Genomic DNA, 26,324 nt, shown 5'->3' on the forward strand with positions numbered 1-26,324 from the left:
AGACAGGAAGCATGGAGGCTAAAGAGAAAGAGACGAAAGAGCATATTCTTATACCTTGGGACGCACAGTGTGCGACGAGGACCTACCTCTTCCAAGATCTTCGTGCTTCGCTGCGCAAACACAGACTCGTGTCAGGTGTTTTGAACTATATTGACGGCGAGCCATTCAGAAGGCAAGGACAGTAGCAGCACCATGGGAACCCAAGGCTTATTTTCTCTGGTTCTGTCTATTGCGGCTTCAATGATGAACAGACTGCACGGTAGTCGGACCACATCAGCATGAACCATGAGCGGCACTGGGACAACTGCCTCAAACGGGGGATATGGTCGCTCGTGCCCCATCGGATCCACGGGGAGCAAGATGGTGGGTATCATGTTGGCTTCTCCAGGCGGAGGTGAGAGCGGGTTCCCACGGAGGGTAACTGGGGGCAGCGTCGGCGGCTTCAGCAGGCAAAGGGCACCCTGACGAAGTCTTCAATCTGGCCAGTCCGAAGCCAGAGGCTGGTAAATATTTGGAAAGACAATGGTAGTGGAGAGGAGAGAAGAAAGCTTTGGTGGTCGTTGGGCGGAAGACCGTGTCGGAGCATTTGCAGGAGCTTGGCATGGGCTTGGCAGGAGATGAATGGTCGGAATCTGACGACCCGCCCATCTCCATCGCTTTGACATTTGCCTGGCTAGAGCCTCTTCATTCCCTTGGCCACGCGATCGTCTTATGAATAGCCTTCAACTCAACCAGAAAACCTCAACAATTTTCACAACACTGTCTAGAGTTAACTTTCCAAGATCCCTGAAGCCACAGACAGCGAGGTACTTGCACGTTATGCCATCCGCAAAAGAGCCGAGCAGTAGCATCAAGGTATTGATGCTCCACGGTTATACTCAAAATGGGAATCTATTCCACGCAAAAACAAGAGCAATGGAAAAGCACCTGCAGAAAGTATTTCCAGGCATTTCGTTAAGCTACCCAACGGGCCCTCTGCAACTCAAGCCAAGCGACGTTCCGGGCTTTGACCTGAGTTCAACTGAAGACCCGGACAGTATTGAAGCTTATGGCTGGTGGAGGCGGTCAGATATTTCCGATCCGCCTGAGTACGTCGGTCTCGAGAAAGGGCTGGAGACAATCGCCAAAGTTCTAGAGTCAGAGGGACCATTCGATGGCGTGATCGGATTCTCGCAGGGAGCATGTCTAGCCGCCATGGTTGCTTCACTACTGGAGGGGGACTCGAGAAAACAAGCGTTTGAAAAGGCACGAGCAAGATCCCCTCTGGCGATCCCGTATCCGGCATCCTTTGAGAGACTCAGTCACCCGCCGCTCAAATTTTGTGCCGCATACTGTGGCTTTCGGGCCCCTGGCGAGAGATATCGTGGATTCTACGAGGACCCCCATATTCAGACCCCAGTATGTCACGTCATTGGGAGTCTTGACAGCGTGGTCGAAGAGTCGAGAACACAAGCATTAGTCGATGCGACTGGCGGCGCAGAGAAGACCCAGGTCGTGACACACCCCGGAGGACACTTTGTGCCGAGCGGGAAGCAATATCTGGACATGATTGCAGGTTTCATCAAGCAGAATATCTCGTCACGGGGAGAGGCGGGAGGGACAGAGGAGAAGGTGGAAGACATGGATGTGCCCTTCTGAAGGCCTTTGGCGCGATAATCTCCTTGTCTAGCCTTGCACTTGATACCCGATAGAAGCGATAGATCGGTCTAGAAGTAGATACGACGTTGCTAGAGTCCTTTCTCTCTTGTTCAATGACTCTGGCAGTGAGTCAAAGGAGGCGGCGAACAAAGTAAATGCAGGCCTGTGATTGGCTGCAGTCTGTGAAGACGATGCCGCTGTGGAGACTCTGCACTTAGCGGTCTTGGCAGTTGGCCGCACAACCACGACGACTCCTCAAAGTCGATTTCTACCGCCACGCTCCTCCATCGCAATACATCAATTGATCTCCTGCATCTTCGCCGCAACTCTCAAACTTCAGACGGCAGCTCAGTATCAAACAGAGTCCTCAGGTTACCTCTAAAAATCAAACAAAATGGTATGCACACCTGCGCAAATCGATGCAACAAATCGATGTGGTCAAAATTTCTCCTCCCGGCTTTACAAAGCACACGAGCACCGCAACATCGATCACCACCAACGCAATCATCTTCATCCCGACCAGTCGCTGACGTTTTCGTTTGCAGGTTCTCGCAGTTGATCTCCTAAACCCAACGCCTCAGGCTGAGGCTCGCAAGCACAAGCTCAAGGTACGATTACGATCCTTGCAGTCCCTAGGCCGAAAATCATCAGAAAAACTAACAAGCACTCCAGACTCTCGTCCCAGCACCTCGATCATTCTTCATGGACGTCAAGTGCCCCGGCTGCTTCACAATCACCACCGTTTTCTCCCACGCTCAAACTGTCGTCATCTGCGCAGGTTGCTCAACTGTGCTTTGCCAACCCACCGGTGGCAAAGCCCGACTCACAGAGGGCTGCTCCTTCCGAAGAAAGTAAACGACCAACAACCAAAACGGAATGAAAATGGGATGGCATTGAGGATTTTGCTCGATAGAAGATGGATTCCGCAGAAGCTATGCCACCACGACAGGGAGTTCCGGATATCTTGCAAAAGAAGACTTTATGAGAGCATGGCGGACAGATCATTTCCTTCTTTTCCGCAACGAACCCGGCGTCGAATCCTTTTCCAAGTTACGATTGGGGAATACCCTTCGCGAAAAAAAAAAGTCTTTTTTGCATGGGATGACCGGGCATGAGGCATCCGGATTCTGCATGAACATACACTTCACTGCTGTATTGTGAGGAGGGCAGGGTTCCGATGTTGAGGAAGGCCTATGACCTTGCATCAGGCTAATCCCAAAGTTATGGTGGTGGAAACGTGGATAGTCATGTACTCGTAGTACAGAAGGCGAATCAACAAAATCTTCGAAAAGCAAATTGACTCCTTTGTCATTATCTGTCTGTCTTTTTTGGCCGGGCCCGCAGTTCGTTTCCGCTGCGCCTGGCCCACGGCCACTTGCAACCCTGCATGATTCTGAAATGTGCTGTAGTTCTCCCTCTCATCGCATGTCCTGGCGCGCCGGGCCTGGCCGGTCAGCCATAGTCCCTCGACCTGTTGGTAGGTGTGCCATCTATGGCGGCGCAGTTTGCGATTTGAGGGTCTTGAGAGGTTCATTCCTCTGCGCCAGCTGCGTACTGGATGATTTCTGCTAGGGTGATTTGTTTCCTTCTCGTTTTTCCGAGGCACCAGCCCTTGTCATGAGGTTTTCCTTTCGTTGCTCAGCAATGTTGCAGTCACCCGCGCTCCAGCTCAGCAATGATTTTGTTTGCAAGCTTCTTCTGCTCCTTCTGTTTCATCTCGTTCTCGTCCATCTCTCTCAGGCATCGCCCCACTGCACAAATTCCCTTCACACCAGCCTCTGGGCAATCAACCCACACTTTCCCATTCTTGCCAACCGCAATCTCGAATCCGCCCTGAAGTCTCGACCCCAACTCCTCCAGCGCCACCACACCTTGCTTCTTGAGAAGTCTCTCAGCAAGACCGGGGCTGACATCAAATACCATACCACCATTAAGCGGACCCAGCCCATCCGGTTCCGCCTTGCCGGTGGATGGATTCACACAGCTTAACTCGATCTCCATGTTCTTCTGCGCAGAGACAACTTTGGCGTAGACGAGGTCGTTTGCCTTCAGTTGAGGTCTCGTCTTCTTGGTGGCACCCTCGAAGGCCAGTTGTGGCAAGAATGCCTGGGGCGAGTAAGGGTTGATGTAGACATGGAAAAAGTCTGCTGTTGAGATTCGTACTTGCGCGATCACAAGGTCTCCTGCTTTGGGTATGTAGCGAGCATCCGGTGTGGATATTTGGGCCGTCTTCTTGCGATAGTCGATTTCCAAGAATCCTCCAATGGTCGCAAGGAAGTTTGTCTCTCTATTTTGTTGGAGTCCATGGCCAATTTTGCGCTTCTGGGATGTCGGTATCTGGCTGGTGGGGATCAGATCACCAGGCAGAAATACCGGCATGATTGATGTGACAGGCATCGACTCCACGTCTTGAAGAGTTCAATATCAAAAAGTCCTGCGAAATGGTTCACGGGTGGGTAGGACCAAGACGAGGCTGGAAAAAAGAGACTTCAGATGACGACAAGGCTGAGCTCCGGGCTCGCTTAACCTTCCCTGAGCCGTGAATATCCGCCCGCAAGGCTCAAAAAAAAAGTCCCCAGGGTTTTCGTGAGGTCCAGTGCACAAATTTTTGTTGGTTCCCAGGAGCAGGAGTGTTTCAGGAAACTTGTGTATATAAACTGTCTTTCACAAACCCCCGAGTCCGTCCCTTTCCACTCCACCCCGGCTGAACCGCGCCATGAGCGACGAAACGAACGGGGTTGTACCCCAAGGGCCGCCCGAACATTATGCTATCGGTATCTCGTTTGGAAATTCGTACAGCTCAATTGCGCATATCTCAGGAGAGGGCAAAGTAGAGGTCATTGCGAACGAAGAGGGAGACCGTCAGATCCCATCCATCCTTTCTTACATCGAGGGAGAGGAGTTTCATGGCACGCAGGCAAAGGCGCAGTTGGTCCGCAACAGCAAGAACACGGTCGCATTCTTTAGGGACTTTATCGGCAAAGACTACAAGTCCATTGATCCCACCCCTTGCCATGCGTCCGCACACCCCATCGAGGAAAAGGGCGAGATCTGCTTTACAATTAGAGACACTGCAGACAACGAGACCGAAAACAAAGTGCCGGTTTTGGAGATCGCTGCGCGGCATTTGAGGCGCCTGAAGAATTCGGCATCTGACTTCACCGGCAGGACTATAACGTCGGCTGTGGTCGCTGTGCCAACAGACACCAACGACGACCAAAAGGCCGCCCTGACGAAAGCCGCTGCCAACATCCAGGTGGAAATCCTCCAATTCATGCCAGAACCAATCGCAGCCCTCCTTGCCTACGATTCGCGGTCTTCGGACGCCAGCGCGGGTAAGATCGTGCTTGTCGCAGACTTTGGAGGAAACCGATCCGATGTCGCCGTGGTGGCTTCAAGAGGAGGCATGTACAGCATCCTGGCGACCGCACACGACTACGAGCTGGGCGGCACGCAGTTGGACCAGGTTTTGATTGACCACTTTGCCAAGGAATTTGAGAAGAAGCACAAATCTGACCCACGCAAGAACGAGCGGAGCCTGGCCAAGCTGAAGCTCGAGGCTGAAGCGGTCAAGAAGGCTCTTAGCCAGAGCAACAGCGCCACCTTCAGCGTCGAAAGCCTCGCAGACGGCGTAGATTTCAGGTCCACAATCAATCGAACTCGGTATGAAATTCTGGCGTTGAAGACCTTCGGGCGGTTTACTAGACTGGTGGAGGAAGTGATCAAGAAAGCCGGACTGGATGTGTTGGATATCGACGAGGTCATCATGTCCGGCGGCACATCTCACACACCAAAGATTGCGAAGAACATCGAAGCCCTGTTCCCGGAGTCAACGCAGGTTCTCGCCCCAGCAACAACGGCCACGGCACTGAACCCTTCGGAGCTCTCGGCGAGAGGCGCCGCTCTGCAGGCCTCCCTGATCCAGGAGTTTGAGAAAGACGACATCGATCAATCCACGCACGAAATGGTGACCGTCACGCCCCACCTGTCGGCTGCGATCGGCTATCAAGTGACAGGCCAGCCCGTCGACGTGCTCAACGTGATCATCCCGCCCGACACGGCCGTGCCCGCGCGGAGAACCAAGGTCATCGAGGGTCTCGAGGGCGATGTGCTCTTCCGGATCAGCGAAGGCGAACGCGAGATCACAGTCACCCAGCCGGAGCGCCAACCGAAACCCGAAACCAACGGAACGAAAGCCGCGGACGGAGAGGATGCTGATGATGATGACGACGACGATGAAGACGACGAAGACGACGAGCCCGAAGAAATCCGCGACAAGGTGTGGCGGCCCAAACACGCCCTGGCCGAGTTCGTCTTCCGGGGCCTGAAGAAGGGATCCAAGATCGAGGTCATGGTCAACGTCGACGCGGAGCTGGCTCTCTCCATCGCCGCGCGGGAAATAGGTGGCAAGGGAGGCATTCGGGGCGAGATCAAGGCGTCCGAGACCACGCAGCCGAACGGAAGTGCTTGAAGATTTGTGAGTCGGGAAGGGTGTCTGAGTAGAAGAGGTTGTGTCTCGTTCCCATTCTCCCCTTTCCTCATCCCTCGCCTTTTGTCTTCGCCACCACCACCACCACCACTACTACCACCTCTTCCTCCTCATCCTCCTTCGTGTTCCCAGACTTGTACGTATTGAACCTGGCATGGCGTCGGCGTGGATTGCGGGGTATCTTGTATCCTCCTTTTTTGGCTGGCCGGCCGGCTGGCTGGGTGGCATGGCGGCGTTGGTCATGCCGTGCAGGCAGCTATTGTTGTTGCACATAGCAGCAGCAGCAGCAGCACGCAGCACGCAGCACACGACCTCGTTTCCTTGCGCCCCAAAAGACAAAAGAATTTGCAGTCGCTGATGATATAGAACAAAGCATCTTGGTTTCTTGGAGATCCCAAGCCCAAGATTGAGAATCATGAAACTACGATACCCAAATGCCATTGCCTCCGTCCTTTTCTTATATCCTTGCTCTATAACTACATACCATTTACATAACGCGAGGGAACATCGGCTGCTCCAGGAGCACTACTCCGACGGCTGGAACTCTCGCTAGCGGAGTTGACCAACATAATTTCTTCCGGCCTCTTAATCCTAAACGTCGTCCCTGGCTCTATTTTGTGGTGTACATTGGTCTAACGAGATACTTGACTTTTCCGAGCAGCCAATTGCCCAAAGCAACGATGGCCATGCTGTATTACATTTTCTTCATCGGGCGCTCGACGTCGCCCCGTGCCGCTCCTCATCCCCGCGTTCCGATATTCTCTCTTCGCGGCTCTTCCGCTCTGCAAACACGGCCAGCAGTCCCAAATCATACGTCGCCTTCAAGGACCCCGCCGCGACGAAGGCTACCCAGAAGTGGTTCTTGGTCCCGAGGACGCCGGTGATGACGGGGCCCATGCTCTGCGCACACGTCTTGACGACGTTGATGGTTCCCATGACGGCGGTGCGTTCGTGGGGGAGAACAATGGCCGCGAGGAACGCAGAGCGTGGGGCCACGTCCATGACTTGTGTGCATGCACGGCCGATGAGGAAAACGAGGGCTCCCTGGAGCGTGGATGGGATGGGAATCAGGGCGAGGCAGATCGCCGAGGGCAGGTGGGTGAAGACCATGGTCTGATGTTCCGTCAGCTGTTGTCGCTTCTTGAGGGAGCGGGACTTGGAGGGCTTCTTCTTACCTTGACGTTCCCTATCCTCTTGGAAATGGAGGACGCCATGAGCATGGACAGCGCAGAGATGATGCCTGTGATGGAGAAGATCGACCCAAGCTTGCCCTCGGGCAGGTCGAACTTGCGCTTGAAAAAGTAGGTCACCCATGATCTGTAAATGGAATTGTTAGCCAATGCCCATAAGAACCCTCATTTTCCGAAAAGTGCTTACAATGGCGCCAATCCGGAAGCGAAGTTGTCAAAGGCGAACAAAACACACAACTGCACCAAGACAACTTTGCTCTCTTTGCTGATATCAGGGAGGAGCCTCCATCGTCGCTTCTTCTGAAGGTCGTCGTCCTTGTTATGCGCTCCTCGGTCATTGCCCAGCAAGGGCGCCGTCTCGGTTGCGTTGGCGGACTTTGGCTGAGCATCAACCTCGCAATCCTTACTCAGCATAAGGGCCAGGCACAACTTGACCACCCCGACGACGGCGTAGATGAAGAAAATGATGCGGTACGCCTGGATAGAGTCGTAGTGCTTTTTCTGTTGCAGCAGCGTGATGATCCAGCCGCATCCAACGAATCCCAACGCTGTCCCCGCGGTTCCGATGAGAGAGTACCAGGCGTAAATGTCGCTGCGATCGACACTGGCGGTCAGATGGGCGATGGTGGACTCCTCGATGGCGCGGAAGGGCCCGATTTCATTACCTCTGGAACGCCAAGTATCAGTAACTCATACCCTAGGTCGGGAGTAACAGGACAACCTGGAGGGACATACGCAGGACTTATTACACCCAGAATGGCTCCGGCCAGCAATATCCAATAGTTCCCACTCAGGGCAAACACCACGCCGCTTGCCGACATCAATGCGGCTCCCAGGACCAGAATCCACCTCCGCCCCAATTGGTCGGCGATCAGGGTCAGTAGGAAACTAATAAACACATCGCCGACTAGGGTCAGGGTCATGAACAAGCCGATCCGGGCATCTTGGTTGCCTAGGTCGGAGAGGTAGGAGGCAAGGATCAAGGTTGAGCCGCCGTAGGCGAAGAGGCGGACGAAGCGCTGGAAAATGAGGATTTTTGTGTCGAACGGAGAGTGGTAGAGGGTCACGAGGCCCAATTCTTTGAGAAAGGCATTGACTGGGCGTAGGAGCTTGGAGGATGTGCCCTGATGTGATTCTAGGTAACGTTCTTCCTCTTCCTGAGTGTCTGCCATGGTTCTGGAGCTCCTCCGTGTGTCAATAAACTAGTGATGGTTTACTCAATGTCTGAATGAAAGAGGAGGAGGAAATGGAGAGAGGATGAGGTTCAAACAAACAAGCTGAGGTGCCCGTCCTTGTGCTTGCGCGTGTTCTTGTATTTGTAGCCGTGTAGGAAGGGCCCATATGTCCTGGCGGTTCTGCTCGGCCTCGCTTCGCCTGTTCTCGCTTATATCATCGGGCGCTGGCAAAGACCGACGAAGCCTCTCGAAGCCGGTGCTCGCTGGGTCTTTCCGCGTCAGGCAAAATGGGCGAGATGGTGGAGGGACTTGTACTCGGAAGGGCAAGGAGTTTCCCTGTTTTCAGTTGTGGTGCGAACTCCGTGGAAAAACTTCTCAGAAAGGTGCTCGATATGGAGGCGACCTCCGAGCCATTGCTCCCTATGGCATAGCAATGATGATGGATTGCATCAATATTTGTGGGCTCGCTACGCCCTGCACCTGAGCGAGTCTCCGAGCGAAATCAAAAGACGAAAAGACGAAGAAATGACGTCGTTGGTAGTTGAGCCGCCAACCCGCGCAACTGACGCAGCGCAGGCAAAGAAGACGGAGAACAATCTTCCACTTCATCAGTTCAGTCATGGGAAAACATTAAGGGAACGGCAGTCTGTTTCAGTGTCTCTCATTCGGTCGTCTACCGTGAGCCTCTTGCTAGTCAACATGCCCCAAGATCCTCCACCCGTCCGTCCTGACGACTCTGCTGCAATGTTGCTCTGGCTCACCGACCATAAGCCCCCCAAGCCCTCCACCCGTCTGTCCTGACGAATCTGTTGCCATATTTCTCTGGCCAACTGATGGTAAACCCCCTGATTCCTCCACCCCTCCGCCCTGACGTACGTACACACCTCCTTCTCCCCCCAACCCCCAAGCCCAAGCTGCTCCTCACCAGCTAGATACCCGCTCTGGGTCTCGCTGGCTCGACAACCCCTCGTTGTCAGTGGACGAAATAGGCGGCGGGCGCAGCTGTTCGCTGAGGATGCTCTTCGCTTGTTCGACCACTGGTCTTGCAACAGAGGCGCCGAATGTCGTGCCCATCAAGGCTAGCCAGCTGAAAGTGCCGACTAACCCGATAACTATGGCCAGTGCTCCCACCACAAAGCCAAGTATGAGGACCGACGTGAGAAGGCAGAAGGGCAAGAAGGTCTCCACTGTTTCCCAGAACAACTCTTCCGCCCAGAAGACATTGGCCTCCATGCTGAGGTGAGGACGGCGCGGCACTGGGTGTAGATGGATACCAAGACAGACGATTCTCGTCTGTCTAGCATCGCCTGCACCGCAGCCCATTCCGCCTCCAATGCCTGGCTGATGCCAGCCCAAGAAACCACAGGGGGCAGATAGAGTCGCCGGTCGGCTAGCGGAGCTTTTGCTCTCAATATTGTGCTTGCTTCTGAATAAAATGAAACTTCCAGCAAGGCAACGCAATCCAGGTCAGGCTCTCTAAAGGACATTTGGTCCAGGAACGCGTTTGGTGTTTGACAAACAGTGGGTATATCTAAAAGAGCCCGCCGAGGTGAGGCATCCAAAAGACCGCCGCCATGATCAGTTGACATCACTGACGGCAAATTTTCGGCTTCTTAAAGATGCTATAGTTGACATGGTTATTCCTTTCGCCAACAAGGTCCGCTTGCGGCAGCGTGGACAGGTCAACGACTTCACATGAGAAATGAACCCACATAATCTCCGTCAGAAATCTTGATACTCTTCAAGGGGCCAGCATCTTTGGCTCGTCCAATCTATCCCTATGAATGGTAGAAGGAGTCACAGAGGCTGCAGTGCAGTGACACATGTTGCTCGAGAGTGAAGCCTGCTGGGACCGCTCGTCCGGAAAACCTACCAGAACATGATGTCGTCATTGCTGAGAGCAAAGACAGACAGCAACAGAAGATGAAGACAGATGCATCGCTCTCTGTCGAGGAAGAAGTGGGCGCTACATCTGGGCTGGGAGGGGGTGAGAGGGAGCAGGGAGTAGTTGTTGGATAGAGAGAAATGGCTTGGTCCAACACGTGATCGGAACACATCAGCCTTATCACGTATAGTGCAGCCTCGCGAGGCGCTCCTCCTTGTGAAGCCTCTTTTTACTTTGCCACTCCTTCAACGTCAATGACCACCTTGCCAAAGAATTTCTGCGCTCTGAAATACTCGTACGCTTCTCTGGCCTGCTCAAACCTCCAGACCTTCTCATCTATCACTGGTCTCACAGCTTTCTCCTCCATGAAAGCGAGCATGTCTCGAAACTGCCTTTTGCTGCCCACGAGCACACCTCGCACAAGACAAGCGCTCGTGAAACAGTCCCAGAACCCAGTCTTCTTCTCTCCAGTCCCTGCGCCGCCGAGGAACCCGATGATCGAGATGATTCCTTCCGGCGCCACGGCTTTTAGGCTCTGCTCCATCGAAGTTTCACCGGCAACCTCAATGATGTGTTGAGCTCCCGTGCCGCCTTGTTTCTCGATATGGTCTCTGGCCGCGATGCCCCATTTCGGATCCTCGCGGTAGTTGAGCACAAGGTCTGCCCCGAGATCATGGAGTCTCTTCTCCTTCCCTTTGTCCCCCGTCGTGGCGACAACATGCGCACCAAGGGCTTTCGCGAACAGTAAGGCGAAGATACTGACTCCGCCAGACCCCTGCGTCAATACCCAGTCTCCGCGCTTTAACGCGCGTCCCTCGACACCAAATAAAGCATTCCACGCCGTCAACGCCGCGCATGGTAAGGTGCTTGCTTCCCTTGCACTCAGGAATGCGGGCAACTTGATCAACCCCCTCTCGCCGAAGACGGCGTGTTTCCTGAGTACTCCGTCATTCAACCCTCCCAGACTGGTTGCGCGACTTTCCTTAGTGGGATACCCGTCTTCAAAGTCCTGGAAGAACGTGGGACATACTTTGTCGCCGACCTTGAGGGACTCGACTTGACTGCCGACCGCAACCACCACGCCAGCCCCGTCCGAGCAGGGCACGACGTCTTCTTTGGTATATGCAGGGTATAACCTGAGCGGCATTGCAATGTCGCGATAGTTCAGCGAGACCGCGTGGATGGCCACGAGGCAGTCATGTGGACTGAGGGACGCCACGGGCAGGGAAGTGTCCAGTCGGAGGCCATCGAAGCTGCCGGCGGTGAGGTCTATTCGATAGCCCGAGGTGATCGCCGGAGTGGAAGACGCCATGACGGGTTCTACCATGAGGGTTTGTCTGTATTGGTTGGTCGAGGTCGACTGCTTGTCGCCTATCTTCGGTTGAATGGTAGAAATGCCCGGCCGCAAAATTATGAGGTGGGTGCTCCAAACAAACACTTGGGACGCTTCTCCAACAGCAGATTCTCCATCGCGAGGGTTCGTTCCGCCAGTGTCAGTCTCGATACCATAACTTTCTCCGTCCCGCCCACCACTTGCTAGCTAAACAGACTCTTAAGCCTGAGCAGATCTACCTCTATCTTAGGTATCAGCACACGTGGCAGCTTCGAAAATGCATTTAGAATACAATGGTGCTATGGCATATGGTACAACATAACCAGATGGTGCAATTCCTGAAAATACACGACCCCACATCTCTACCAACTTCCCCAGGTATGAAACGTTAAGATGTCTAGATAGAATTATCCACCAAAGCTCCTAGACGGTAAGGTGTCTTGTCGGAAGCATCGAGATCGCGTCCATATCTGCCAGGGCTTCCTCTTGCGAGCGTAGATACACAAGTCCCACATTCCGGCGGCCAAAAGTGGCGCAAAACACCAAAAGAAGCATGCTTGTCGGGAGAAGGAAGATAACGACGAGCAATGCGACGGTCGTCAACGTGGGCACTGTTGGGTCAATCGCGGTAGTGCCAGGCCAAGTAGTCAAAGACCATCCTAAGGAGCACAGAATGAGGACTGCAAAAACAGCATCGCTCCCGGTGAGGAGGTAAGAGTATGCGTTGTTCTCGACGGATTTCCTGCGATCGAAACATGAGACGACGGCGGATAAGATCCAGTTGGTAATCCAAAGCAGGAAGCAAATTCCAAAGGCGAGGAATACCGGTATGCTTGGGTTGATCGAAGTCAACAAAAGGACCGCGAAGACACCCAGACAGGAGATGAGTACCGCGCATAGCGACATCATGAAGAGAGTTGAGGTATCCCGGCCTTCTCCGTCGACAATCTTCTCCGTGTTTCGTGCGCGTAAAGTGTTCAGCGTCCCGGCCGTGCTGCCACGCGCCGCAAAGCTTCGGAAAAATTCTGCAGGAGTTCTGGCGGTAACGGAAGACTGGCGGCGAGGGATAACCAAGAGCGGTAGAGGCAGCAGGGTAAAGGCATTCAAGGGATTGTTGTGGAGGGCAGTCAGAGATGTGCAGAGGTCAAAGATGACTCTTGTAGCCTCTTCTTGATACAGGAAAGCCCCAACGTATCCGTTGATGCAGATGGCGAAAACAAGGTGGCTGAAGATGGCAATCAGCGATAGAATGTGTCCGGCCTCTCGTTGAATATATCCGTCGCTTGAACTCAGCACTCTGTAAGCCACAATGGCGAGCGAGGCCAGGAATGAAATGATGGAGAGCCGTGTGTGAAAGACTCCATCGGGACGGCAGCTTCGTAATCTCAGCGCTGCGTGCCGGATAAGGTACTTTTCTTCGTCGGTGATGAGGACGGCGCAGTCGATATTGCGGTGCTCCAAGAAACGCCGTCGAGCTGCCAGCACTCGTGAAACGTGGGATCGGGCATCTTGAAGCCACTGGTCGTAGGTGAACAAGACCGCCGCAAATTCACGGCTTACATCCGGAAGATGACTTGTCGAAAGGACAAGACATCGATAGAGCACCTCTTGTCGGAATAGAATGCTCCATATGGCGTCAATAGGGTTGCTGAAGACATGAAGCGCCGAAACCAGAGCCAACAGCAGACCAGACGTGCTCTGCTGCAGGAGGACCAGTCCCAGATTGAGTGTTGGTAGGAGAAACGGAATGAACTTCACAAAATCGAGTATCTCGCGCAGAGGCATTGGCGACAGTTTTGGCGTTCTAAGGTCCGGCGAGTATGGGAGGCTTGCTGGTACCGAATGTTTGGCAAAAATGAGCAGTGCTCAGGAGGAGGCTCAGAAGAAGATATAGACAATCCCATCGTGTTTGGCTTATGTGACACGACGGCCTTCGTGAACATGCTCTTGAGCAGGCCAGCCGACGCAGAAGGCTGAAGTTGTGTCCGAGAGGGAGAGGGAGAGGGAGGTGAGGTGTAGTCGTGCAGGCAGAGAGGAGAAGACCTCGTCTTGGGCAGTCGATGTCCGTGACGATGAAGATAACCGACGGGGCCAACAGTCTTCTCCTTGAGAGTCAATATTGGATCGCACCGGCTTCCAAGTTGCGTCCAAACTGAGATCCTGGCGCCCTTGGACAGAACAATCGATCTGGCGAAGGATTTAGATCAGACAAGCACCCTTTTCCCTTTGATGTTCTCTGTGTTCTCTGTGTTCTCTGTGTTCTCCTCTCGTATCAGCGAAGGAGGATAAGAATGGGGTTCAGCCCGTCCATTGGTGAGTGACCAAAAATGACGTCGGGTTAAGACTTTGTCCTAGCCGGGGAAGACAACTACCTTCCACAGTCAGAGAAGACAAACACCAGCTCCCCGTTAATTCTTGCCCAGGTCGGCGTCCGACGATGAAAGGGAACCTTGGAAGTTGGCTTGTCCGGGCGAGCGAAACCTGCCACTATTCCAGCTTTGCACGCAAAGCAGGGCGTCGAGGTGGTCATCTGCCTGCGCCACCGCCCTCGAACTACCTCCCACGGCCAACACCTCGATTCCATTGCCTCGCTTGGCTTGCAGGAGACGGTCGACCTTTCAGCCCCGGGGCCTAACACGGCCAATCCATCTGCGGACCACAGTCGTCGCCTCGCATCTTGTTGCAAATACCCATGTTTGACGCTGCCACATGGCTGCCACATATATGTTGATGCTACACCCCCCTCCCCCCAAGTCGAGAGATTCTCTCTTCTATTATCTTCGCAGGCTTCAAAGGGCGCCCTCATACCCTAGATCGAATTTGTCTGCGTTGATAGGATATCGTCCCCTATCGCCTCGAAGCTAGAAAATGGCCCCTGGGCACTCTCCAGCCGAATGGGCACAACAACGCGACTTGATGGCAAAGCTATACGTGGCCGATGGCTTGTTGTATGACGAAATCGCGCATCGCCTATGCAATGTCGGCTTCATAACATCGTACGTTGTACCGCTCAAGTGTCACGTCAGGGACTAACAATTTTCGAGCGGATCCTCGGTCAAGGCAAAACTTCAAGAATGGAAAATTAGGAGATGCTGGCCTCAAGAGGAGCTTCGTATCATGGCACGCTGTTTCCTTCATCATCAGGCACAAGGGCACTGCGTAACCTTCAAGCGATTTGGAGAAGCATATTCTACCGCTGAGATTGAGAGCTATCTCAAGCAAAATCCTTTGGTTGACGGGAGTGATGAAGAGTTGCCCGGTCACCTCGAAGCCGTACCAACTACTGCGGCCGAGGAACAACAACTGGAGTCGGATGACCTTGGCCCAGACCAGTTGACCTTGGCAGCGAGCTCTCAGGTCAGCACCAGCGCATCTTCCAGGAATATTCCAGCAGAAGAAAGGCCGACGAAGAAACGAAAAGCTGTTTCATGGTCGTCACTGCCACACAGAGACGCCAGTAGTTCCAGGCAGCCCCGCCAGAGTGAGAGAAACGATCATGCAGCCGAAGCAGAGGTCACAGATGACCAAGACGATGGCGACAAATCCGCAGGCGACAAGAAAAAGGAAATGGAAAAGGCGTTCGCCACTCTCCGAGCCGTTTCCCAAGGACTGCCCTCCGGAGACAAGAAATATGCGGACGCAGTGACACAGGTCGAGCAGCTTCTTAAGAAAGCTATGGAGGAAGAGCAGCCGGAGCAAGAAGAAACGGATCTCGGCCCCCTTCATTGGGCTGCTCTCTCAGATGATGAAACAACAGCAAAAGCTCTTATTGATAAGGGCGCTGACATAAATGCCCGAGGTGGCATAGGCTGGACGGCACTTCATATCGCTGCATTCAAAAGTCTGGAAGTTCTACGCTTACTTCTGTTCCAGGGCAATATAGACATAGATGCTGTGGACAACCGCGGGGCAACTGCATTGATACGTGCGGTCGTCGAGCCTTCACTTGAGTGCGCTGTCTTGTTGCTTCAAAAAGGAGCAAATCCAGATGTTGGCAGCTTTCGCGGCAAAAGCGTTCTACATTATGCTTGTCTCCGGAGTGGTATGGATGAGCTTGTCAAGGCGATAGCTGGAAAGACCAGCCAAATTGACCGTCAAGACCACAATGGCGCTACTGCTCTCCACATTGCGGTCGCCGAAAACAAAGAAGACTACGTCATCACGCTCATGGAAGCTGGTGCAAGTCTGGACATACAGGATAGGGATGGGAGAACTCCTGTGCATCAGGCGGCTTTTGACGGCTCACCCGAAATGCTATTGCGGATGGTCGATAGTAACTCTGATCTCACGCTGAAAGGCAACGATGATGAGACCGTCCTGCACATCCTGTGTCAGCGACCGGATCTTTGTGAGGTTGCAGAGGCCGTCGTCAAAAAGCCAGGGGTGGACATCAACGCCAAATCGCGTTCTGGGACCACCCCCCTCGGAGGGGCGGCCTACCACAACTGCTTCGATACCGTGCGCATGCTTGTCAGCCATGGTGCAGACGTGGAAGCTGCCGACGTAGAGGCAGACACTGCGCTCAACGTGGCCATCTCTAAGGGCAACAAGGAGATTGCGAATTTCTTGATTGAAAATGGGAGTCCGCTGAACCCCAAAAATCAATCAGTGAAGAAATGGAGAGCTATGCTTGAGCGCAACCGAAGAGTACAGTTGGCGTTGTTGCCCCCAAGAGCGACCAAACAACCTTCGACAACGAAACCACGAGCACAATCTTCACCCGCCGTCGTCAGAAACCAGTCGTCCAAGATCGGCATATCCCCTTCAGAAATGCAGACTTTGCAGACCCTTGTGACCAAGCTTATGAAGCAAAGTGGAGGTCCGCAAAGCAATCACCCTACCAGCCCCAAATTCGGAGCAACACCGAGTCATTCTGCTCCAGCTCCGTTGTTTGTCGTTGGGAGTGATCCGAATACTTTCGGTCTCAATGCACAAGGCTCTTCTGGGCAAGGCTTTATGCTTGATGAATTCATGTTTGGCGGCGGGGCGAACTACAGTAATATGGAGTGGGATCTTCCTGCACAGGACACGGGCTACTTTGGACGCAATCTTGGACTATAGGGCTAGTCACATCTTGTGATATCGACCTTCACAAGTGCCACACTACGAAAACCTGACTGAAATGGCTTTCAAAGTCTTTAGCAGAAAGGACGATGCGTGAGAGAAGTTCAAGAACCAAGTTCTGAGGATCTCTCCCACTGAGCAGCTAGTTCAGGACCATGCCTCAACCAGAATCGAAACCTAGGCCAAGCTTATATGCGAGGCGTTATGAATGGAGAAGTTGCAAGGATTCTCAATCGCAAGGATTGGAGAGATTCGGAGATGGTGTGAGAGAGCAACTCTCGGACTTAAATCATAGCACCATTGTTACAACCAGACTCGCAGGCGACCTACGACAGGAGGAAGGAGGAAGGAGAAAGGAGAAGGAGGCCAGGGAAATGCTGTAGCCTCCGACAGCTTGGAAACGGGGCAACCCATCTAGCCTGGCAAAGCTGATTCCTCTAGAGTCTCTCCGCCACCAAACTCAAGTACACGTTCCAGCACAGCGCCACCGTCGCGAAGAACGGGATCCGGCGCTCAAAGGAAATCACACTATGCGCGATGATGTTGGCAAAGGGCCATATCTTGTACCCGTTCACGATAATGGTGACGGTCTGAGTGCGCAGGTTGTGCGGGATCCTGGCGGGCTGGCCGTTCAGAAAGCCCATGATGACCAGGAAAGCGACCGTGTTGAAGATGGCGCCAAGCGTGACGCAGTCGATGAACCACTTGGTCCAGATGTTCCTCCAATTCTTCTTTGACACCGTCTTCTTCCTTTTCTTCTTCGTCCGCTTGGGCGGCCGCGATTGTTGCTGCTGCCGCCGCGGACTACTTGACCCTCCGGCGACGGCGGGCTCACGGTGGTCATCATCATCATCTTCCACCTCGTCGGCGTTGGAGTCCTTTTCCACGTCACGGTCTTCAAGCGGGATGGAGTGGTAGTCTTTGCGGGACGGGGGACGTTCGTGCCGGGGGAACGACCTCTCGAGCAACTCCTGCCACTTGTAGTTCAGCGGGGCGGTGATGAGGTCGAGGCAGAGGAATCTCAAGAGACGGGGGACGTCGAATGTAAATGCCTCCTGGGGGGCTTTTCGTCAATTTTATTTTTCCTGGCTCGATGCAGATCGGACCGAGCGAGAGAAGCTTGTACAATACCTCTTTCTTGTACGCGTCGATGACTTGCGCCAGAGCATTGGAGATGGAGACGATGATGGCCGACAGGATCCATGCCTCGAGGAGGGGTCTCCCCGGGCGCAACTTCGACAGCCACTTGTCCGTGGACTCACGGGGCATGATGGGGGCGGTGAGTTAGGGATGCAGACGCAGAGAAATGGACGGCTTGCTTCAGTCAACTCGTGAGCATATTCTCCATCAACACACCTCATGCGAGGAGGCTCCGGCAGTGGCCTGCAGTGACAGTGCGCGACCGCGGGCTGGGTGAGATTGGAAGGCCACGCTCAAGAGCCATGATACAAAATGGGTGAGCCTGATCGGCGCGCGGTGAGGCGTTGGAGTGCGTGTCACATTGGCGTCTCACAGAGTTCTAGGACTCACCGATGATGCGATGCCTCGGTGTTGTGCAGATCCCTGGGAGGTTCGGAGCACGGAGGGCGGAGGACCAGGTTCTGTAGCGGTGCCTGGCTGTGATACTCGTGCTCTGTTAGGTAGCTATACACCGGACTCTCCAGTCATTACAATTATTTGGTGGGGTAGATCATAGTGTGCTTTGTACTAGGCAGCGAGGCAGATAAGAAAGCTTTTTGACATTTCATCTATTTTCACCCTGCCTAAATCACACCCAAGTCTGCCCGCAACCAAAGCGACGAGCCTCGCGGGCGAACCCTCTTCACCCTCGATAGCGGACCAGCTGATTTGTCAAGACACCTATTGAAGGGGAAACCGAAGTACATGCTCGCCCTGTAAAGGCCCGGGTAAATCCAACGGCCCGCATGGCGCACAGCAACTCGCGTCTTCCACCACACCTGGCCTCCGTCCTGGAGAGCATCAACGCCTCCAGCATGGTGCCGGGCGACGACCTCGACCTCTTCTTCCACTGCTGGATCCGCCCGCACTGCCCGGCATGCCTGTCGGCGTCCAACCCGTACCCGTGCTCGTGGTGCGCGACCTCGCAGACCTGCGTCCCCAACACCATCTACCCGTACCCGTTCGGCATCCTCTCGCCGCTCCAATCCGCCGAGATCTGCCCCCTGGCGTGGCGGGAGCGGTGGGAGCTGCGCGCCCGGCCGTTCAGCTGTCGGTGCTCGAGCATGACCTTTGTGAGCGTGGTGGTCGCGGTGCTCGCGACGTTGGTGGGCCTGTCCTTGATCTGGACGGCGGTCCGGCTCGGGAGGTGGGCTGGAAGGAAGTGGAGGGGGAGAAAGCAGGGCTGGTGGAGGGTGAGCCGTTGGGTGCCGGCCTGGATGGTTGCGTGGAGGAGGGGACCGCGCAAGGATGCTTCTACAGCGACGGGGGCTCGAGGAGGGATGGATACCGGTGGAGGAGGAGCAGCAGCAACAGACGAAACCACACCATTACTCGCGTGATTCACCCGGACTAGCAAAGGCGCGTCTTTCTACATCGATACGTAGGGGATGGAATATGACCGGGCGGAATGGTTCTAGGCCTCTTGACTTGCTCCCTCTCCTCCGGCCTCATCGCCGCCGCCGCCGCCGACTTCCCCGGCAGCCCCTGGACCTTTACATACCTTGCTGATCCGGTACTCAACGGTGAGCTTGCCTACTCCAACGATAAACCTCCCCGATCCGACAAAGAGGGCCTGTTCCAGAGCTTTGTACCGCATCGATCCCGTCTCAAACGATACCTGTATGACTTCCAACCCGGAGCGACCCCAGAGGGTGCCGAAGTCAGCACCAACCACACCGTAACCCCGCAACATCACAAATGATCTTGATAGGGAGAGAGTATCTCAAGTAGGCCAAAGGAAGAAGCGGGCCTAGGGATGGTTTGGGACGGACGTACAGGAGTGGCCAAACTCTGTGGATTTGGCGTTGGCGCTGCGGCCGAGGATCCGGCGCATCTCGTTCGTGATGTCCACGATGCCGGTGTAGTGGATGTGTATCATCTGCAAGAGCCGAAGAAGAGACGCCTGGTGGTCAACTAGGGGCTCCCGACAGTGCTCCTCGGCGTGAAATCGAAGAGAGAAAAAAACCAGTGAAGCGGAGGAAAATGGGGAATGGATCACTTGGGACAAAACTGACCTCTCCATTCATATCTCTACCATTCCTCTCCAAAGACACCAATCAGCCCTTGTCCCCTTCATGCTGATAGCTCTGCTTGCGAATAAAAGCAAGCGCCGACCCTGCTCGTTCATACCAGCTCCGTAGATCAGGACCACTCACCTAACAATCAAATCGCTCCTCAACCGCATCCGGCCTCCGTCCGGGTCATTGTGCACGTAATCCACGCCCTGGCCGCGCATGCTCGCATCCACGCTCACAGGGAAGCCCGGCTCGCTCACCAGAGTGGCGGCAACGAGCGGGACGACCGTCAGCGGGTTGCCGCGCGAGAGCGAGCCGATGGGCTGCGCAGGGCCGATGTCGACAGTGAGGTGGAAGGCCGGCTGGAGGGTTGGGTAGTCGGCCTGGGTTGAGGGGCGTGTCGAAGACGCAGTGGTGGCCATGGGTGTAATGTGCTAGATGTCAAACTCGGGCTGGAGTGGGAGAGGTCGACGGTAGAACATTCGAGTACGCCCTTTGTTGTTGTTGTTGTTGTTGTTGCCGTCGTCGTCCTGCAGTGCTGCTTACAAGAGATCGACGTGGGCGAGGTAAGGGAAGGGTCGCTGGGAAGAGGGTCGTTACCTGTCAGATGGGAACTGCCTCTAGAGGTCGAACATCCCTTCAGTCTCCTCACATTTTGGAACAAAGAGATTGAGAGAGAGCTCAAGCAAGCCTACAGCGTCGGCCTGACTTGATGGACGACGACAAAGTGGCTCAGAATAGGGCAGAAAGAGAAAGACGAGGTTAGGAGCATATATACCGCATACTCGGTCCATGTATGAAATCGCATGGGGTCATGGTCGGGGCACATCTTGTCACGTCCAGTGAATACCCCGCAGCTTGAATGTCGCTGTTGCAACCATCAAGGGTTTTATTAACACGAAGATCGAGTATCTAGTACATGTATACGCGCGACTTCAACCGCACATTCAACCACTCTGTAATGTCGTAACTCATCAAGTCTCTAGCCCGCCCGAGTGCCATAGATCCTTCCCATACCCAAGTCCGCTTTGAAAACAGTCGAGTCGTTGGCTCATAATCCGATTGATCGTACATAGAAGCATAAAGAGATGGAGCACAGCGGAAGCAGCACTGGCACTGCCTGGCTGTTCTCCTGAAGAAGACATTCATCAAAACTGCTGATCGATCTCATCGTCAGGTTTGGTATGCACGTAAGCGCGCTTGATAAACACCTTCCATAGGTGATTCTTGCGACGCTTGGTTTTGTTCTTGTCACCCCTTTTCGTGGAGGAATCAGCATCGCTCCCCCCATGCTCGGTGTCTGTAACGATCGACCTCAGGCTGTCCCGTCCCATTTTCTCGGCCAGATCCAGCATCGACCGCACGGTCAAGTCTTTCATCTGATATGCGCTGTCATTGTTCGTAGTATACTCCGGTACGTATTGGAAGTATTTGTAGCGATCCTTTTTCGAGGACTTGTCCGCGTGCATCTGCTCGTGGATTTCGGTCAGATTGGCGTAATATTGCGTGAACGACAGTAGAGACAACGATTGAGGAGAATAAGCCGGACCAGGAGGAGACGTTTTGGATGGTGGTTTCGGCACTGGGAACTTGGGTTTCTTCGGCTTCTTCTTCCCCTTTTTGCCTTTCTTCTTTTTCTTCAGGTCGTGGATATCGTCTTCTGGGCCGTTGTCTTCGTCAGACTCATCTTCGGAGATCACTTCTTCACTCGTCTGGTCATCGAGATGGGTTTCAAGTGCAGGTTCTCCAATCGCTCCCTCGGCTGGGTGGTCATTTTCCATCCCTGTGATGTTGTACTCTATAACTCGAAGAGTGGGAAAGAAGTTGGGCACAACGCTCGGAGACACCAGAGACATGCTGAATCTCTCAGCCCACGGTCCGCCGATGGCTTCCAGAAACTTTGCGAGCTCTTTCCCTTCGTCCTTCTTTCGAGCATCGATAATATCATCTGGAATCTCTACCCTATCCAGAGACATATATGAATGTCCGGCTGGCGGGCTGGGTAGTTCTGACCAGCCTGACCTCAATTCATTCAAGTATTGTGCCTTGGCGGCAATGGAAAAGGTGTCATTTGGTTGTGATTTGAGGCGCTTGATCTTGCCAGGTCCGTCATCGATACCCTTGATCTTGAACTTGTAATGCAGTTCCTTGACATCCTGGAACATAAAATGATCGATGTTCATATGCCCAAAGATCGAGGTGACAATCACATCTCGATACTGTCTCATCCACAAGGTGAATTTCTGATAACAGCTTTCGTCCCAATTCTGTTTGCTTTCGGTCCTGGCCGGTGGCACATGGCCTATAAGGATGGCCTTCATGCCTCGATCGCGGAGGAATTGTAGTTGGATCCGGAGCCACTCCATGTGCTCGTAGCCTGGCTCGGATTTTAAGTCGCAGCCGTCTACTGCTGAGTTCGAATCGAAAAAGTACAGAGTGTTGAGGCTAAAGACCGCTAGTTTGTTGGGTATAACTTCTGTGAAGAACCAGCCACCTCTTGCAAATGAATGACGTTGTGCCTGTGGTATGAAGCGGTCCCAGACGTCCAGGTAGGTTCGCGTCCACTTGTTCGGCCCGGGGGTGAAGATGTTGTGAGGGAGGATATCGTTGTTCCCAAAGGTGGGAACGATGGGGACGACGAAATCATTGGTTGGGTCCGGGTCGTCTATGTTGTCCGGTTTGCCAAAAGCCTCGACAAACTTGTCTACAATAAATCGGTTGAGCTTGAGCACCTGCTTGTCTGATCGGGGAAGGCGTTCGTCGTTGTCATGGCGGGCGGAGTCGCCGGTCCAGACGACAAAATCGACCTGGTCTTTGAGGTTGGCCTCAATCCATCGGAAGGTGGCATTCACCAGGCTCAGAGGCGTATCGCAGTCGGTCACTTCTGCTCCAAAGTATGCGGCGTTGCCATGGCCCGAATGGCATTGTTCGTCAGGATCGGAGTTAGGCTTGTAGAAAGGGTCGGGGTGGATGTCTGGAGCAAAGGTCAGCGTCACCACGGCAGTTCGGGAGCCGCAGTTACGGTACCTGTGATGTGCAGGAATTTACCCCGGAGCTTTCTAGGTGCAGGCTGCGATCTCGACGTCGACGGCTCGCCGATCACTTGCTGTGAGCCATCCTCTTTCCAAGGAATGTTTGGAGGCGCTGCCGCCCCGAGAGCTGCGAACAGCAGCAGGTAGCTGGCAAGGCGGACCATGGCGGAAATGCTAGCGGACGTCACATGGACTAGAGGTGATCGAGCAGACAACCTTCATTAGAGAGTGACAGAGCGAGAAGCTGGTGAATCTGGACGGATATATCTTGGGAGTGAAAAGAAATCCCTTGCAGTTGATGGCAGAGGTGCATGCGCGGGCGAAGGTCCTCGAAAAATGGGTTCAGGGCCCAAGGGAAACCCACGTCATCCGGCGAATGAGGGCTCGCTTCAACTGGCCGGATTTCAAGGCACCGGCGGAAAGAGGCGAGGGCCCTGGGCAAGCCTAATTGGACCAACCGCCCCCTGCAACGGCCTAACAAGCCCCTCGATGCCCCCGCGATGCGCGCGATGGCCAGGCACGGGTGAGAGATTTCTGGAAGCAAATCACCGGACGCTGGGCGACGTGGCGTGTGCGGATGGCTTAGTACGGCCTGCTTCAGCGCACGAGCTGGGCCGGCAACCGCTGGAAAAATAGCAGCGTGAACAACCGAGTCTTGCGAGGTCTTGCCAGGCATATAAATATCGATGGCGGGATCTTGGGACCGCGCATCTGCTCTGAATTCGTGACAACCTTCGCTTGGTCTTGCAGCTGGCCCCCTCCCTGGAGGTCAAGATGGCACTGTTCTTCTGCGACCCCCAAAACTCTGACTGTGCGGTGAAGCTGCCCCAAGGCCAATTAGCAGGACCGTGCAATACACGTGGGCTTCGTTGTGTTCTCAGATGACTTGGGCGCCTGCCATCCTTTACGGGAGCTGACACCCTCCTTGGTCGCGCTCCAGCTGATCTAGGTTTCGTAAGTCCTGGCCCTGGATTCTAATAGGGGAGACCGTGTGTGGTTTGAATAAAGACCGTCCCGAAATGGCTTCCATGTCTTGGGTTACCTCTGACCGACTGCAGCTTGAGGCACGCGACTGGATTCATCCCGCACTATTCCTGGGTAAGTTGGGCCTGATGTAATTTCTCATGCGTTGAGACCAGTGCTGCCTTCAACTGCGTCCACCATAGAATTCATAGCTCCGCCGAGGCAACGACCCTTGTGGCATGGGGTACATGGTAGGCATGTGATAGTCTTCAGGTGGCGTTAGCATCGCTTGTTGTTGCACATCAGGTTGGACGGGATCATGATTGATTGGAGGGCTCGGGAGTTGAGTCATGGTTGATCCCTGATATGGAAAGGCATTTGAATCTGGATAAATGTTGCTCGGCATGCTGCCATATCCGACACTGGTGGCCGCTGGGGCATTGACACCGATCGTGCTGGGGTACTGTGCAGTCTCCAATTCCATCTGCCTGGTTTTCAGTCGTGAGAAGAGGACGGCCGATTCTTGCTCGAACTTTTCCCGCATCTCCGGCATTGACCAGCGATGCCGTGCAAAGTCAAGAATCTCAATGATCTTCCGGAGACAGATGGCTGCCCGTTGACCATTGTCTAGAGGTGCATTGTTGGCAAGAGGCGAGCCTTCACGGATAGCATGCGTGGTCTTGATGAGTCGATCAAAATCCGACCACATCACTTCCACAAATTTCTGTCCCACGTATTTTGCTCTACTGATATCGGCAAATGTCAGGTATGCATGCCAGCCAACGTCCTGCGTGATCGGCTGCAGAAGATCGGCATATTGCGCCGAGTATTCGAACACAAGTTCTTTGTTGAGATCCGTCATGCTGCTTGCAGGGACGCGCTGGTTAGGTGAGACCACCAGGATTTGGCAATACAGCCTTTCAAGGTTGAATAGCATCAGATGACGCTGTGATAGTGTCGAGGGGATGGTGGAATACCAAGCATGAATATCGTTCGATACGGAACTGGCATAGGTAGCCGCTGTGGCTAGAGGCCATTGAGACCGGGAAGACCACCTCGTGCTCTGATAGAATGCTGACTGAACGCGGCGGATGTCGAACAAATACAGGCATGGTTTAATTGAATGCTGAAAAACTTGAGATGAAGATGGGTCTGTCGCTGACTCGGGTAAAGGCACCTCGGACGCGGAATCGTCGGTAAATGAGAACGCCCGGTCAAGGGACATGCTGACGAGACGGTCCAGAGCGTACACACAGTGGAATATTCTCCGCCGCAGGTCCAATGCACTCTTGCTGATCTTGGTCTCTGGGGATGGCTCGCAGTGCAGCCCAAGATCTACCATGAGGCGGGCCGCCATGCCCACGAGGTACCAGGGATCATAGTGTGCCGGGTCTACCAATGAATACTGAACCAGCAGGAGTAGAGCTTGTACTCCGGCAATTGATCCAGGATGTAATACGTAGCCGGCTAGTCCTCTGGCCGCCGACATGTGTTGTAACGCCGTCTTGTCATTCTCGTCTCCCTTCCGTTGCGAGCTCGAGGCATATGCAATGGCCAGAATCAGTCGCACATACCACACGTCCAGTGGTGTAACAGTTGACGAGATTGCGGAAGACTCATGGTAGATGCGAGACAAGCTTGACATCAGATCCGTCTCGGAGAAGAAGGGGAACAGGACGTAGACATTTTCAAGATATTGATTGATCATGGGCGTGATGGCATATCGTGGGGGTAGCCCTCGCGATTCAAGAGGGGGTAGCTCCTCTCTTGCCGCCGCTGAAAGGAGAAGCTTTGCAAATGACATGGTCGAGGTAAATCCATGGAAATCGCGCGATGTCGCGTTGACGGTGAGAAAACCAAAGTCACTGACCAACTCGTCGACGTCGGAGGCTTCCTTCCGGCGGGCTCCGCTTATCTTTCGTCGCTGGGTCGGCCGCCCTGTCGTCGACTGCGTGCCGGACAGCGCTCGATGACTGGCCGCCTCTGCTCGAGCAGCATCAATCTTTTTTTGTAACCGTTGAGCAGCAGCTTCCAGGGCCGCAACGTAGCTTCTTTCCTTGCCTCGCGCAAATTCATCATTCGCACTCGTGCAACTGGTTGCTTTGCCGGATCTTTCACAAGCAGAACAAGCGGGTAATTTGCCATCGCATTTGATTTTCGCAGAGCGACATCGTGCGCATGCAGCAACGGGTCTGGATACTCTCAGCGACGGGGCCAAGAGAGCCTCAATGGACTCGGTCTTCGCCATGACTAAAGGAAGGAATTCGGAGGTGATAGTCAACGCATTTCTGCTCGGTAGGTTCGGTGCGCTTTGAGTTGTTTGATAACGAAACAGATGTACACGTCGGATGGGTGACAATA

At 54.0% G+C, this 26,324-nt stretch overlaps 13 protein-coding genes across 13 annotated transcripts; 5 read left to right on the plus strand and 8 right to left on the minus strand.

Annotated features, from left to right (window-relative positions):
- The first annotated feature begins 678 nt into the window (after nt 1-678).
- Nucleotides 679-1,774, plus strand: PV07_02998 (uncharacterized protein). Its single transcript, XM_016389655.1, has one exon. The coding sequence runs from the start codon at nt 712-714 to the stop codon at nt 1,636-1,638; it is 927 nt and encodes a 308-aa protein (XP_016251557.1). The 5' UTR covers nt 679-711; the 3' UTR covers nt 1,639-1,774.
- Nucleotides 1,775-2,938: 1,164 nt separating this feature from the next.
- PV07_02999 (uncharacterized protein) lies at nt 2,939-4,088 on the minus strand. The gene has a single exon (XM_016389656.1). The coding sequence runs from the start codon at nt 4,033-4,035 to the stop codon at nt 3,292-3,294; it is 744 nt and encodes a 247-aa protein (XP_016251558.1). The 5' UTR covers nt 4,036-4,088; the 3' UTR covers nt 2,939-3,291.
- A 156-nt stretch (nt 4,089-4,244) lies between these two features.
- On the plus strand, nt 4,245-6,706 carry PV07_03000 (uncharacterized protein). Its single transcript, XM_016389657.1, has one exon. It carries the CDS (start codon nt 4,355-4,357, stop codon nt 6,107-6,109), a length of 1,755 nt encoding a protein of 584 aa, XP_016251559.1. The 5' UTR covers nt 4,245-4,354; the 3' UTR covers nt 6,110-6,706.
- Nucleotides 6,558-8,902, minus strand: PV07_03001 (uncharacterized protein). Its single transcript, XM_016389658.1, has 4 exons — nt 8,053-8,902; nt 7,505-7,984; nt 7,303-7,444; nt 6,558-7,240 (listed from the first exon to the last, which is right to left on the minus strand). The coding sequence occupies exons 1-4, from the start codon at nt 8,487-8,489 to the stop codon at nt 6,833-6,835; spliced, it is 1,467 nt and encodes a 488-aa protein (XP_016251560.1). The 5' UTR covers nt 8,490-8,902; the 3' UTR covers nt 6,558-6,832.
- Nucleotides 8,903-10,565: 1,663 nt separating this feature from the next.
- On the minus strand, nt 10,566-11,750 carry PV07_03002 (uncharacterized protein). Its single transcript, XM_016389659.1, has one exon. It carries the CDS (start codon nt 11,702-11,704, stop codon nt 10,607-10,609), a length of 1,098 nt encoding a protein of 365 aa, XP_016251561.1. The 5' UTR covers nt 11,705-11,750; the 3' UTR covers nt 10,566-10,606.
- A 271-nt stretch (nt 11,751-12,021) lies between these two features.
- Nucleotides 12,022-13,505, minus strand: PV07_03003 (uncharacterized protein). Its single transcript, XM_016389660.1, has one exon. The coding sequence runs from the start codon at nt 13,493-13,495 to the stop codon at nt 12,134-12,136; it is 1,362 nt and encodes a 453-aa protein (XP_016251562.1). The 5' UTR covers nt 13,496-13,505; the 3' UTR covers nt 12,022-12,133.
- A 953-nt stretch (nt 13,506-14,458) lies between these two features.
- PV07_03004 (uncharacterized protein) lies at nt 14,459-17,495 on the plus strand. Its single transcript, XM_016389661.1, has 2 exons — nt 14,459-14,706; nt 14,771-17,495. Exons 1-2 carry the CDS (start codon nt 14,683-14,685, stop codon nt 16,769-16,771), a joined length of 2,025 nt encoding a protein of 674 aa, XP_016251563.1. The 5' UTR covers nt 14,459-14,682; the 3' UTR covers nt 16,772-17,495.
- Nucleotides 17,201-18,043, minus strand: PV07_03005 (uncharacterized protein; the record flags this gene model as incomplete). Its single annotated transcript, XM_016389662.1, has 2 exons — nt 17,201-17,829; nt 17,906-18,043. The coding sequence occupies 2 exons, from the start codon at nt 18,041-18,043 to the stop codon at nt 17,212-17,214; spliced, it is 756 nt and encodes a 251-aa protein (XP_016251564.1). The 3' UTR covers nt 17,201-17,211.
- A 509-nt stretch (nt 18,044-18,552) lies between these two features.
- Nucleotides 18,553-19,337, plus strand: PV07_03006 (uncharacterized protein). Its single transcript, XM_016389663.1, has one exon. It carries the CDS (start codon nt 18,700-18,702, stop codon nt 19,291-19,293), a length of 594 nt encoding a protein of 197 aa, XP_016251565.1. The 5' UTR covers nt 18,553-18,699; the 3' UTR covers nt 19,294-19,337.
- Nucleotides 19,338-19,361: 24 nt separating this feature from the next.
- Nucleotides 19,362-19,871, plus strand: PV07_03007 (uncharacterized protein; the record flags this gene model as incomplete). The annotated part of the gene is made up of 2 exons (XM_016389664.1): nt 19,362-19,631; nt 19,692-19,871. The coding sequence occupies 2 exons, from the start codon at nt 19,362-19,364 to the stop codon at nt 19,869-19,871; spliced, it is 450 nt and encodes a 149-aa protein (XP_016251566.1).
- A 234-nt stretch (nt 19,872-20,105) lies between these two features.
- PV07_03008 (uncharacterized protein) lies at nt 20,106-20,390 on the minus strand (the record flags this gene model as incomplete). Its single annotated transcript, XM_016389665.1, has 1 exon — nt 20,106-20,390. The coding sequence occupies one exon, from the start codon at nt 20,388-20,390 to the stop codon at nt 20,106-20,108; it is 285 nt and encodes a 94-aa protein (XP_016251567.1).
- A 726-nt stretch (nt 20,391-21,116) lies between these two features.
- On the minus strand, nt 21,117-23,164 carry PV07_03009 (uncharacterized protein; the record flags this gene model as incomplete). Its single annotated transcript, XM_016389666.1, has 2 exons — nt 21,117-22,942; nt 22,996-23,164. The coding sequence occupies 2 exons, from the start codon at nt 23,162-23,164 to the stop codon at nt 21,117-21,119; spliced, it is 1,995 nt and encodes a 664-aa protein (XP_016251568.1).
- A 983-nt stretch (nt 23,165-24,147) lies between these two features.
- Nucleotides 24,148-26,211, minus strand: PV07_03010 (uncharacterized protein; the record flags this gene model as incomplete). The annotated part of the gene is made up of 1 exon (XM_016389667.1): nt 24,148-26,211. The coding sequence occupies one exon, from the start codon at nt 26,209-26,211 to the stop codon at nt 24,148-24,150; it is 2,064 nt and encodes a 687-aa protein (XP_016251569.1).
- Nucleotides 26,212-26,324: the final 113 nt, after the last annotated feature.

The sequence above is a fragment of the Cladophialophora immunda genome, assembly GCF_000835495.1.
Source record: "Cladophialophora immunda strain CBS 83496 unplaced genomic scaffold supercont1.2, whole genome shotgun sequence".
Taxonomy (NCBI): Eukaryota; Fungi; Ascomycota; class Eurotiomycetes; order Chaetothyriales; family Herpotrichiellaceae; genus Cladophialophora; species Cladophialophora immunda.